The sequence below is a fragment of the Nannospalax galili genome, unplaced genomic scaffold (genome assembly GCF_000622305.1).
Source record: "Nannospalax galili isolate Female #2095 unplaced genomic scaffold, S.galili_v1.0 scaffold154, whole genome shotgun sequence".
NCBI lineage: Eukaryota > Metazoa > Chordata > Mammalia > Rodentia > Spalacidae > Nannospalax > Nannospalax galili.
The window spans coordinates 493,536-507,527 of record NW_008335281.1 but is presented as its reverse complement, the minus strand read 5'-3'; the positions used below and the strand labels follow the sequence as shown (position 1 = coordinate 507,527).

The following is a 13,992-nucleotide window of genomic DNA, read 5'->3' as shown; positions in this document are numbered from 1 at the left end:
GGTCCCAGGGTTAGTAGATCAGTTTTTATAGTTGAAGGAAAGATAGAATTAGATATTCCCCCTGTAAATTAAATAATTTTATTGATCAGTAAAGCATCTAGGTAGCTGATAAATAAAGCTTCAGAGATACATTAAATACTATGCAAGAGGTATTATTCTGGGGCTGGAGAGATGGCTCAGTGGTTAAGAGCACTGGCTGCTCTTGCAGAAGACCAGGGTTCTATCCCCAGCACCCACATGGTGGCTACGAACTGTCCTTAACTCCAGTTCCAGAGGAGTCCAACACCCTCTTCTGACCTCTGCGGCATTGCACAACATGGGTGCATTCACATACATGCAGGCAATACACTCATACACATAAAATAACAACAAAAAAAATACTACTCAAGAGGCATTTCTCAACATCCTCAATAGTGTTTAAACAACTGACTCTGCGTATGTCTAATGACTGTTCTTTTCCCATGGAAGGGGTGGGTGAAGGCGTCCGTATGTTCTTAGTTGCTGTCTTGGGGAGCTAATCAGAAGAGCTTCTGTGACTCAGATCGCCTTCCATTCATCTCCTGTTTTATGCCATATTGCACTAGAGAAAATGATCTCCGATTTTGTGTGTTTAAATTCTGGACTTTTGGATTTAGCAAATCTGCATTTTTGTCTTAACTCCTAGTATAGATTCAAGCTTTTCTTTTCTTTTTTTAATTCTATTCTGTTGGGGGCAGAACTTGGACTGAATGTGATGCATTTCATTTGCAATCTGTTATGGCATTGCACTTTTGTAGTGAAATATAAAGGTGTACCACAGGCTTCTTTCATTAGTGCAATGCTTTCGGTGATGATTGCAAATTGAAATACAATGCCTCATTAGGTGTTCTTAATTACTATTGAGAACGGAGTGGACTTTAAATAGGTAAATGGGAAAGAGTAGAAATCAGAATTTATCTTACTTTGTTTCCCCTAGAGTTTGCAAAATGATCTTGAGGCTGAACAAGTGAAGGTAAATTCTTTGACCCACATGGTGGTGATCGTTGATGAAAACAGTGGTGAGAGTGCGACGGCTGTTCTGGAAGACCAGCTACAGGTAAGGACCCTGCAAAGCAGGTGACCCTGGGGGATGTCTGGGCCAAGACCCAACTACCTGCTGCTCCTGTGTTTCATGTTCTGCCCTGTTTAGCTGAAAGGATATTAAAAAGTAGACTCTGTTAATCATCTTTTCGTTTCTATGTGGCTCCTCAGGCTGGCTACTTCATAAAGGAAGTTTATTTAGCTCGCAGTTTTGGAGACTGGAAGTCCACGCAGCCAGACACAGGCTCTTGTGCGGGTCTCCCCTGATTGTATCACAGAGGAACAGAGCATGTGTATGTCTGTGTGGTGTCTCTCTGATTACAAAATGATCAGGATTTAATCCTAGTGGTACCACCTTTGTGGCCTAATTTAATCTTAAAAAAAAAAAAAAAAGAAAAAAAAAGAAAAGAAAACCACAGCAAAAAAACCCAGCATCAAGTTAAGTTTCTACTCTCTTAATACTAGTCACATAGGACTTTGGGCATTGCACTCCTATAAGAACTCAAGGGGGACACACCATGACACCTGCCTTAGATTGTACCTCAGCCTTGGGGCTCCACAGCATATGGGTTATAGGAGTAGCTAGTCGTTGGTTCCTTTATTCCAGCAGTTGGCGTACAGGAGTATGGCTGTTGCCTAGCTGCCTTGTGCATAGAATAACAAGATTTGAAAGCAAAGGAACCCATTACAAGTGGTCCACAGACTTTTCTGTGTGTGTTCACTTGAAGAATTGGTGAAGGTAATTAGAGCCTGAAAAAGCTGAAGTACAGAGAGTGGACCAGTGGATTGGGGGTATAGTGCAGCAATCTAATGCTTGCCTAGCATGTATACATCTCTAAGCAACACTGCAGAAAAAAAAAAGTTAAATTAAAAAGTAGACATGTATACACTAATTTGAAATATATATATAAAAACATTACATTCTTATACAAACCCCACAATGCAGTAGTAAGAACTTGAATTCTAGTTGTTTTTTTCTAAGATCTCAGGAATTTACATATTTAAATTCTATGGAAGTTTGTTTTTTCTTATATATACACTTAGAGGGTTAATTTGTATTATTTTGAAGCATGTTTCATGAAAGTGGTTTTTATAAGTTGGTACTTTGTAATAAAGGACTGCAGAAATTATGACTCGCTTAAAGAATCATGACAACTCTCCTGGATATGCTGACAGAGGCTGGCTTTTCCTTCCCTAGAAACTTGGTGAGCGCTGGACTGCCGTGTGCCGCTGGACAGAAGAACGCTGGAATAGGTTGCAAGAAATCAATATATTGTGGCAGGAATTATTGGAAGAACAGGTATGAAACTGTAGTCTCTCAAGGACAGAACAGAGCGAGTTACCCATCTTTTATTATGACATTGGAATAAGATTACTGTCTTTCCTTTTCTTTGAAGGGAAAAATAAGTGCTTATTTATTTATTTGCTTGCTTATATTTTATTTGACAGGGTCATATATAACCCAAGCTGGCCTCCAACTCACTATGTAGCTGAGGATGACCTCGAACTTCTTATTTTCCTGTCTTCACCCTCTAAGTGCTAGTTTTACAGGCTTTCACCACCGCACCTCATTTGGTGCTGGTGATTCAACCCAGGGCCTTGTTCATGATAGCCAAGCACTCTACCAACTGAGTTACATTCCCAGTCCCTTATTTATTATTTTAAAAGTCAGATTTCTTTCCATGTTATAGCTGGTCATATACCTTAATTCATAAAAATCATGGTATGGGCTCCATGTTAATAATAATTTGATCTCTTCTTAGTATAATGTTAATGCCTAAACCTGCTCCTTTCTTGACTTTTTCACATTAGAATTATTTATAAATTTCCATTGTGTAATCTGCATGAATATGTATCAACACAATTTCTAGCATATAGTTTGTGCTTAGTAAATAATAGATAGAAGAATATCTTGAATATATTGTGAACATTAAATTTTAAGATTTTTCTTGACTTTTAACTAGGATAAGGACTGAAGTCAATGAGATTATTTTTCAGAAATGCCTTTGAATAAACACTTGGTTGCACTGTGCTGCAAAGCTGTGGGCTTAATTTTTTAGCTGATGGCCCTTTGTCTACCTTCCATTCTTCCAGAAAAGTAGCTATCAAAACACAGTGCATAGAAGTAAAAATTTTCTCCCCAAATGCCAAACAGTTGTGGTCTAGAAAATAAGCAGACACTCTGTGCCCACAGTGCCTGTTTTGATTCTTTTAAATGCATTTCACTTCCATCCACTAAAAGCAACTCCAGTCTCTGCTAGTGATTAGGAACCATGTGGACAGGATGTTTTGTGGCTTACCAAACAGAGTGGCAGGTAGTGTACCTTAAATGGTAGGTTGCAGAATTTGTCTAAATCTAAGTGATTAGTTAGTACTGCTCTTCCTAAAAAAAAAAAAAAAAAACCAAAAACAAAAAATCCAAAAAAGAATACCAAAAGCAAACAAACAAACAAAAATCTCTACACATAATAAGGGATAGAGAGATGGCTCCGTGGTTAAGAATGTTCGTTGCTCTTGCAGGCGACCTGGGTTCAGTTCTCAGCACTCAAATGGCTCACAACTGCCTGGAACTCCAGTTCAAGGGGATCCAACACCTCTTGCCTCCTCAGGCACTTCACACATATGGTGCACGTGGGGACACATACACATACACACACACACACACACAACACGTACACGCGCGCACACACACACGCACGCACACACACACGCACGCACACACACACAAATAATAAAAAAAATAAAAGTAAAGAGTCAGGTAATGGTCTGGGAATGGGGCTCAGTTTGTAGTATGATTGCCTAGCATATTTGAAGCCTTGTTTTAGGTCCCCAGTATAACATAAACTGGAGGTGAAATTGAACACTTGTCCTCCCAGCACTAAGAGAAGCAGGTAGATCAGAAATTAAGGTCGTCCTTGTCTACATAGCAAGTTCAAGGTCAGCCTGGGATATGAGACCCTGTCTTCAAAATGAACAAGAAAGAATCATATAACGGACCTTATTTTGCTTCTGAAATATTTATGTTGCACTTTAACAATATGTACATTTACTCAGAGTCTTGTATGCAGGTCAGAATATAAAAAACTTAAAATGTTTTTCTTCATTAATGATAATGATTAATCTATAGTGTGATTTTCTATCAAGTGAAACAATGTGAAGCTTGGAAATAATTTAAAAGTTTTTAAATATTTAAAAATGAAGGAGTAGCAAGTCTTTTGGCCACTTGTAGCACTCGGAGCTTTAGATTGACCTTCATTCGGTGTCTACATCTTCTGTTTTGTTCCATGGTTCTTTATGTGCATATCTCAGCAACCTTACATACTGACTATAGGGTCAGCGTTTGTCTTTGCTTTTCCTAATCTTCAAGTTTTTCTTTTTGGCTTGTAAATAAATTGATTAATAAAACAATTGAGAAAGAATTGATCCCATTGCAAGTCTAGAACCAACCCCCTGACCCCTCGGCTATATAGAAAAGACTTTCTGGATTACATACTATTTTGGGGGAGAATTGTCCTAATGTTGCCATAGCTGTTTTCTACCCCCTTATGGTTATCTCGCTATATTACTTGACATCTAAAAGAACACACATTTTCGACCTGTGAGCTTTAAATATTTTACTGTTGGCTTTGGGCCATCTTCAGACTTCTTCCTTTGGTGTAATTGCTTTTGAACTTTGAGCATTTGCAGACTTTTCTTACGTGATGCTGTATAAAAACCATTGGTTTTAGGGGTACAGTTCCTTTTTGATCTAGCTTGGCCATTAAATCACTGACTGATCTCAAACATGTAGTTTGACTGTTGTTGTCTTCCTCTCTAAAATGAGACACAGAGACAAAAAAACTCTGTGTTTCCTTTTGCTTCTAGAGTTATAATAGGATTCTTTTGCAGACTTGCATAATAGAATTTAGTATTTTCTGTCTTGCTAACTCCCTGAGATTTAGGGTTAATTACTGTAAGGAGTCACTTTCTCTTGCTGTAATAAAATCCCTAGCCTGGTATGCTGATATATACCCCTAGTCCCAGATGCTCAGGAGGCTGAGACAGGAGGATTGCAAGTTCAAGACCAGCTTGGGATGTATAGGAAGACCTAGTCTCAAAACAACCTCAAGACAATAACAAAAACATCCCATTTTTTTTTTTTTTTGGGGTTTTTTTTTTTTTTTTTTTTTTTTTTTTTTGTGGTGTTGAGGATTGAATCTAGTAGCTCACCCACTGAGCTACATCCACAGTCCAAAAGGCTTGCTTAGTTCATAGTTTTAGTGGCTGAAATGCCAAAGAGCAGGCCAGTAGCTTTGGTGAGAACTCCCTCTGTATTATATTATAAAAGCATCTTGGTGGGAGTGTACACTAGAGGGAGAAGTCACATGGGGACACAGGAAACCAGAGATCAGGGGTCAGCCATGCACTTTTACAACAGTCATTCTCAGGAACTAAAAGGCCCTGGAAAAACCCCTTTAATTCCTTCTGAGAGCAGCACCCCCAGTGACCCCCACAGACTCCACCTCATAAAGTTTTCACATTACAACACTGGGGATACTGTCAACCTTTGGAGGACACATTAACCCCCCCGCCCCAAACCACAGCAGTTCATCTAGTTCAGGATTACTGTTGTAAACTAGAGAAGGCTAATGTTTCTGTGAGTCTTTTGTGCCTTGGACTTGGGTGTTTGAAAGGTAAACTCACTAATTCAAGTTAGAGATTTGGGAACTTGATTGAATTGACAAGCGATTTCCCAGATATATTTCCAATTTCTGTTATTGCTTGTAGTGCTTGTTGAAAGCTTGGCTCACAGAAAAAGAAGAGGCTTTGAATAAAGTTCAGACCAGCAGCTTCAAAGACCAAAAGGAACTGAGTGTCAGTGTTCGGCGTCTGGCTGTAAGTGTGTTGCTGTCAGTATCTGTTGTAAGCTTGTGATGTCTTTTGTAACTGAGTGTTGATACAGTTTAGTGAATACGGATTATGGCTCATTTCCCAACACTACATGGCTGCTGTCCATGATGAGCCTTGTCTTGTAGCATAGAGAACTGCAGAGCATGTAGGCTGTATAATACACACAGTTGTACCTGCTTTCATTTCCTGACTGAAGAGAAGATAAGACCATGTTGAGACAGAGTTGTCTAATAAATATCTCTCATGCTAGATTTTGAAGGAAGACATGGAGATGAAGAGGCAAACGTTGGACCAGTTGAGTGAGATTGGCCAGGATGTGGGTCAGTTACTCAGTAACCCCAAGGCATCTGAGAAGATGAACAGTGACTCTGAGGAACTGACGCAGAGATGGGATTCTTTGGTTCAGAAACTAGAAGATTCCTCCAACCAGGTACCTTTTGATTTGGATAGTGTGTTGTACCATGAAGCAAATATTTACATATTCAAGTTCCAATTTTTATAAAAGAGGGAATGAGGAGGTAACGCAGTTGGTAAAATGCTTGCCATGTAAGGATGAAGACCTGAATTCAAGCTCTAGCACCAACATAAAAAGCCCTTCATAGTGGCATGCTTGTAATCCCAGCACTGGGGAGGGAGAGACAGGCCTAGCCTACTCTTTGAGCTCCAGACCTATGAAAGACCCTGTCTCAGAAGACAAAACAAAACAAAAACCCAAAACCCAAGTGGACTATTCTGGGAATGATACCCAAGATTGATTTCTGGCCTCCACATACTGGTATACTCCCTTTCTCTCCCACAAAATAAAAGACAGGTAGACTAGTAGGTAAATGAAATAGTTGCTGTTTTTTTGTTTTTTTAAATACCTGCTGATAACTGACACATGGACATCTTCAGTTTTCTTAAGTAAACTAAAGAAATAGATTTATTTATTCATTGTTTACGTAGGATCTCATGTAGCACAGGCTGACCTGGAGCTCAATGCTTTGGCAAGCCTGGCTTGGAGTTCTTGATCCCTCTCCTTCCCCTTCCCAGTGCTGGGATTACACGCATGCACCACCATGCCTTGCTTATATACAATTTTAAACCTTACATTTATTTATTGTCTATTTATGTATATATGCATTTATTCATGAATTTATATATTTGTGTGTATAATTGCATGTATTATGGTGCATGTGTGGAGGTCAGAGGACAACTTCTGGGAGTTGGTTTTCTTCTATCATGTGGGTCTGGGGATCAAATTCAGGTTATTAGCCTTGGTGGCAAGTACCTCTACCTGCTGAGCCATCTTACTGGCCCTAAAATAAGTTTTAATACATCTTATACATCTTCATCAAACTTGTTAATACTCAATAGTTTAATCTGTAGTAACTGATAACATTTAGACAAGCATTCAATAATCTTTTTTAAAATTTTTAAAAATTTATTATTTTTATTTTATGTGTATGAGTGTATTGGCTGCATGTATGTGAGTGCACCCATGTCGTGCAATGCTGCAGAGGTCAGAAGAGGGCTTCAGATTCCCCTGGAACTGGAGTTAAGGACGGTTTGTAGCCGCCATGTGGGTGCTGGGAATCAAACCTAGATCCTCTGCAAGAGCAGTCAGTGCTCTTAACCGCTGAGCTAACTCTCCAGCCCCGTATTCAATAATCGTACAAAAATCATCTTAATCTTAAAATCACTAGGTGAATTGAAACAAATCCTTGATTTTGTCATGGATGTTTATAATAGTATTATTTGTGATAAAAAATGTGAAAGTCTAAATTTCCATCAGCAGAGGAATGGATAAATACAGTACCTCATATCTAAACATTACAGCATTAATTGACAATAAGAAAGGAATGCGACATTGACACATATGACATGGGTGACCCAGGAAAACAGGTTGAGCACAGGAAGAGCCCTGCAGAGGGAATGGTGTGGAGATTAATAGTTGTCAGGGGTTGAGGGGTAGGGCTTGGCTGAGAATGGATGGATATCAGTTTTCTTTGGGGGGTAATTAATTTGTCCCAGAGTATAAGGTTGGTGAGAAGGAAAGATAGACAAGGGGATTAATGACTCAGTAACAGTATATGCTTTTTATTCGGGAGGAAAACCTACAGAGAGGGTTTTTTAGTCTGGGAAGCAGAGCCTGCTGTCTGATTAATGAAGGTGGTTGGTCTCTTGTCTAGGAAGCAGAGTCTGCTGTCTGCTTACTGGCTGGAGTAGTTACAGGGCAGAGAAGGGGAGGAGGAAGGAGATAGTAAGCGTTCCTTTCTTTGGCTTGTTGTTGGCTGTTGTTATAGGTAGTTAAGTGAGTTAAGTGAGCCTAGAGAACATCGGGTGATGGATGAGCATTTCTCTTGGTGGCTATTTCTGGGGGTCAATAGGGCAGGGAGGGTAAAAATCTAGAAAAGGAAGTTACTTTAGTTCTAGAAACCAAATTACTTTAGTTTTGGGAACTGTCATTGCTCAGCCAAAATAGATTTACAAAATGGTTTAACTCCAAGGTCCATGGCCACCTTGGAGTTAAAATCTGGAGTTGGTATTGTTATTTTTTTCCTTTTTTCTTTCTTTCTGCTTTGTTTTGTTCTTTCTTTTTTCTTTCATGTATTCATGCTGGTTTGGAACCCCTAATCCTCCTGCCTCCACTTACCCAGTGCTGGGATTACAGATGTGTGCTACCACACCTGGCTTAAATTGCTCATTTTCAAAGGGAGAATCTTAACAGTGGGAACTAAGCCTCAGAAAAGCTCTCTATTTTATTTTATATTTTATATTTTATTTTATTTTATTTTAAGAAGGTTTTTAAAAATATTATTGCCTGCATGTAGGTAAGTGCACCCGTGTCGTGCAATGCCCATGGAAGACAGAAGAGACTGTTGTATCCCCTGGAACTGGAGTTATGGACAGTTGTTAGCTGCTATGTGGGTACTAGAATTCGAACCTGGGTCTTCTTCAAGAACAGCCAGTGTTCTTAACTGCTGAGCCATCTCTCCAGCCCCTCAGAAGAGTGCTTTATACAAAGTCAGAACTCATTGTGATGTTTCTTTCAGGTGACTCAGGCGGTGGCAAAGGTGGGCATGTCACAGATCCCTCAGAAGGATCTTTTGGAGACTGTTCGTGTAAGAGACCAAGGAGCGACAAAAAAGTCCAAGCAGGAGCTGCCTCCTCCTCCCCCCCCAAAGAAGAGACAGATCCATGTGGATATGGAAGCCAAAAAAAAGTGAGACCACAGAGGGAAATTGCCCAAATTCAGCACTGCACGTTACACATTTGATAGTTGGCACTTAATTTGTATTAATCACTAATCAAATGCAATCTAGACAGCAGTGCTGAGCTCATTTACTGCGTTTGCATCTTTGGAATATTCTGCTTCATACTACCTAAGCCTCCAAATTGCCCTGAAGGATTTTGTTTATTCTCTGTTCCATTTAGAGACTGGTGTGGTGAGACCCTTGTTTTTCCTTCCCTGTCATTTATCTGGGAGCGATCTGGTTATCTGTGGCTTCTCATTTATTCTTTCATTCATATGTTAAAACACAGTTTGGCTTTGGTGATCCTTATTCTTTGAAATTCTCCTTCCTCTTCTCACCGTTAGGAAATAATGTAGTTTTGGTTTCCTATTTTTCTTTCTTCTTGATTCTATTTTTTTTTTCTTTCATACTTTCAGGTTAATTTCTTTGTCAGATTCTTAAATAGACTCTTCATGCCCAGGTTAAAGATTTCTCTTTGGTTGAAATGTTTCTTTTTTTCTTCTTGATTGAAAAGGAAGTTGGTGACCTTTATAGGTAGGATGATACAGTTGGCATACTTTGGGCTTTTGCTGGTGTCAGGTCTTTTAAACTGTGCTGTGCTCTAGGGTCCATCCATAGCTTCTGTGTGCACCACAGTGAACCTTCAACATGGCTTTGAGGGCTGACTGTATTTTCTCCATGGAGTGGGATCCCAGGGCTTGGGTAAATGGGAATTCATTAGAGGCATGAATAGAAATGATATGCTTTTTATAGTTTAGCTTTTGTTAGACCAAGCAGGATTCCACTTCTACCAAGGTGATTTTCTTTTTGATCCTATGCTTGTTTCTGCCTCCTAATGGTCTCTTCTGCAGGACCAGTGCACCCTGGGTTGCAAGCAACAGCTACGAAACCTTTGTCTTTAGAACCAAGGCAGCAGGGAAGCAGATACTGCTGATGTCAGTGTTAGCAGCAATCTTAGATTTCCTAAGTCCTTGTTAGCTGGCAGGTGTACCTGGAGTGTGTGTCTCCAGGGCTGACTTCAGAAAAGACTAGGGTGTCTCACGCTGGAAGCTCAATTTAAACATGCTGGTAGTGAATAGGGAGCCTTCTACTGCAAGAAACAGAATACTGTATGTACCCAAGGTGACTTAAGCAATGAGATCAATATTGTACCGTATGACAAAGAATCCCGAGGTAGCACAGTTGCAGTAAGATGTGATTCAGCTAGTGTTCCCACACCAGTCCCTACCGTCCTTGGCATGGTAGCTCCTACCCTTAGTCTTGTCCTTTCAGCAAACTGCTTCCCTGATGTCCATGGCCAAGATTTTGTCACTTATTTGTTCAAGTACATAAAGAGCCCTCAGTGCACGGGAGGTTGAGATGAACAGTTTTATTCTGTCTCTGTCTCTGTGTGTAGTTTGTACAGAAGTGCAGAGAGGGGGTTGTGAGTAGTGAGCTCTGAGGGCCAGTCATGAGTTCTGAGAGTGGGCTGATGCAGACATTCCTTGAGTTAATTCCTGGACGGAGGCTGAGTACATGCAGTTAACTGTAGCAGAAGACAGGCAGATCTCATTATTAGAAAGGATATTTTTATGCTTCGAGTCTGCCTCCCCTCAGCCCCCTGGTTCTTCTGTGTGCTCTCTTTGTGGAGCTCTGTTCTAGGAGATATTAGAGTCCATTGGGCACCTATGGGATGTCCAAGTTCTTGTGTCCTACCTAGAATAAGAAACTGGATGACAGGTATGCATAGTAGCTGACAGTTTATTGGGAAATAGTATACTTCCTAGGAGGGGGACATGGGCCAGAGCTGGGAGGAGGGTTGGAGGCCCAGTGTCTCTGCACAAAGATTATGACTTCATATGGGTTGTTTGCATGCAAGAGCTTTCTCTTATTTGCATGGTTCTGGCTTTCCCCTTGCATGCTCTTTGTTGGCCTGGGTTGGGGAGGTTCCTAGTCTTCCTCTCTGCAGGTTTCTCTCATGTGCCAACCTCCCAGCCCATATGCAGTTCACCTCCTCTCCTACTCTCCTGCCTCAGTCCCTCTTTGTAAAGGAACCATGTGAATATTTGAAGTTAGCGGTCATATTCATTTCCATTGTCCTAATGCCCAGAGTGTCCCTAGGTATTCCTAGTGTGACGTGACTTTCAGACCCTTTCCTATCTTCACCTGCTGTAGAAGTCATGATGAACTTGTGTTGACTTGGACTCACTGAGCAGTTGAGAAGGCTTAAAGTAACTGCTTACCACAGAGCCCAGTTTACCTGACATGCTTTAAACATCGAGGTCTGTTTTCTCTTCCTTTCTCTTGGTAGATTTTATTTTATTTCCCTTATTTATTTTTTCCAGCTCAGGGCAGACATTTCCAACTATTTAGGGATCTGGTACTGAGATCAATGTATCTTGCTCATTTAGAGGGCAGAAATTGACTTAGTCTCCAAGGCCATTTAAAATATGTAGTCTTTGGGTGACTTTCCCCTTCTCTGAAAGATTACATAGCAGTTTACTGTAAAATGGCAGGTGGAATGTACTGTTTGTATGGCCCCTGGCTATTTAACTAGAGTATCACAAATTCCCTTATCTGGGGCTGGAGAGATGAGATGTCTCAGTGGTTGAGAGCACTGGCTGTTCTTGCAGAGGATCTAGGTTCAATTATCAGCACCCACATAGCAGCTAATATCCGTCTGTAACTCCAGTTCCAGGGGGTCTGACACCCTCTTTTGACCTCCATGGGCATTGTATGACATGAGTGTACTTACATTCATGCAGGCAATATACACTTATACATAAAATAATAAATAAAATATATTAAAAAATCCCTTATTTATGTTCAATGAAACTCATAGATGCTGAGTTCTCTGAAATAAAAGGGATTTATTGAGTGATTCTGAGGCAAGTTCTGAAATTTGCAGCAGCAAAACTAGCTAGCAGTTGGAAATGAGTATGCTGGAATTTAGAGCCAAAACATGTGAGCGTGCGTGCGTACGTGTGTGCATGCGTGCGTGTGTGCGTGTGTGTGTGTGTGTGTGTGTGTGTGTGTGTGTGTTATTCCAGAGATCCATCTTGACTTCATTCCTGAGGCATGGTCCACTTTATTTTCTTCATAGTGAGCCTCAGAGAACCTCTTGTGTCTGCCTCCCTAGCTCTGGGATCATAAACATGCCACCAAGCCTGGCTTTTTAAATGTGGGTTCTGGGGATCTAACTGAGGTCTTACAAGGCAAGCACTTTACCTACTGAGCCACCTAGCTCCTCAGCCCTCAAAGCATAAACAATTGGAGAAGGAAGTTTAAATTGTTTACATTGAGTTTAGATTGGCTGTAGATAGAGGTGAAGTGGGTATCAGGCAGGGAAAGTCTTGGGATAAGTGAGTGAGCATTCCTAAGAGGCACTGTTACTTCTGGGGTTAATGGTTTGCAAAGTTTGTATGTTAACAGGTGGTGATGGGGTGTGTTGGGGGGGGCGGGGGGGTGATGGTGGTGGTGAGCCAGGTGCTAGGTCAGTTTTAACTCACTTTCAGGAATGTAGAATAGTCAGGTTAGTTCTGGTTGGTAGCTGTTAATTGATTAACCCCCTTATCTCTGACCACCTATACTCTAAGCCTTAGTGATTAGATTTAGGGTATTGCAGAAGTTTCTTTTCATTACATATTATATAGAGAACTTATTTGGGTGGAAGGACAATTATTCCTAATCCACTAGAAACACATCAGAGGACATTTCCAGGAAATCATCAAATATAGCCTATTTTACTGCTTACAATATGGAGATGCTGTGGGGTGAGAGGGCTGGGTACACGGATTATCTTTGTTTGAATCTCACCTGAACCATTTGTTTGTGTAGGGTAGTTATTTAAAACCTCTGTGAGCTCCGTTACTTCCACTCTACCAGGGATAATCAAAGTATGCTTTCATAGGATGTTGTGAGGGTTCTTGAGTTAATGATATACATGAAAGGCTCAGTCAAGGGCCTGGTCTCTGGTCACCAGTCAATGCCGTTTTTTCCTCTTTAATTTATATTATATTTTATTTTATGTGCATGAGTGTTTTGCCTGCATGTATGTAAGTGCACCCTTGTGTGCAATGCCCAGAAGAGAGTGTGGGATCCCTGCAAGGGAGTTACAGATGGTTGTGAGCCACCATGTGGGAGCTGGAAACTGAGCCCCAGTCTTCTGCAAGAGTAGCTAGTGCTCTGAACTATTGAGCCATCTCTCCAGTTCCGTTTCTCCTCTCTCTCTTCCTCACTGTGACTTTGACCTGACTCCCAAGCCCGTTTCTAGCCTGTCTATTCTTCCTGCTCCAGTGGTCGCCCCCTCTTGTCCTATACCCGCCTTTTCTCTGCTCTGGTCTTTTTTTGGTTCTGTCTCCACAAGGAACAGAACAGTATGAATAGAATCTTATCAGTTCTGTGCTCGACACCTTTCACTGGCCTTTAATTGCTTTTTGGTTAAGTTCAAACTCCTTAATATTCCCTGCCGGGCCTTCCAGTAACTGGTCCTTGGGTTCTTGGCTGCCTTGTCAGTTAGCCTTCCCTGACAGGACTTACTGTTCCAGACACTTCTCTTTGTAGTTTGCAAAACCTCCTCTTCCTTTGTTTTTTCTTTGAGAGGAAAGCTGCTGAGCACAGGCACTGTTCTGCCCTGAAGCCATCTCTTCTCTGGTTGGGTTAGGGAGCCTGGCCTGTGAATGCCTGGAATTAGCACCTGGCAAATTCTTTTGTTATCACCTGTTCACCTGTTACTTTCCATTGCGTCCTGGTCATTGGAAGCCCCTAAAAGCTGAGATTGATATGGTTAAGGATATATTGAAGGAAAGAAGACATTAATTTTAGGAAC

At 40.9% G+C, this 13,992-nt stretch overlaps 1 protein-coding gene across 1 annotated transcript in view; it reads left to right on the top strand.

Moving 5' to 3' along the window:
* Window positions 1-13,992, top strand: part of Utrn (utrophin) — a gene marked incomplete in the record, with an annotated part of 557,450 nt that overhangs the window by 148,425 nt on the left and 395,033 nt on the right. The window contains 5 exon segments of the mRNA XM_029561956.1: window positions 956-1,075; window positions 2,258-2,359; window positions 5,827-5,934; window positions 6,200-6,379; window positions 8,985-9,154. Of these exon segments, the coding sequence (XP_029417816.1) occupies window positions 956-1,075; window positions 2,258-2,359; window positions 5,827-5,934; window positions 6,200-6,379; window positions 8,985-9,154 (680 nt within the window).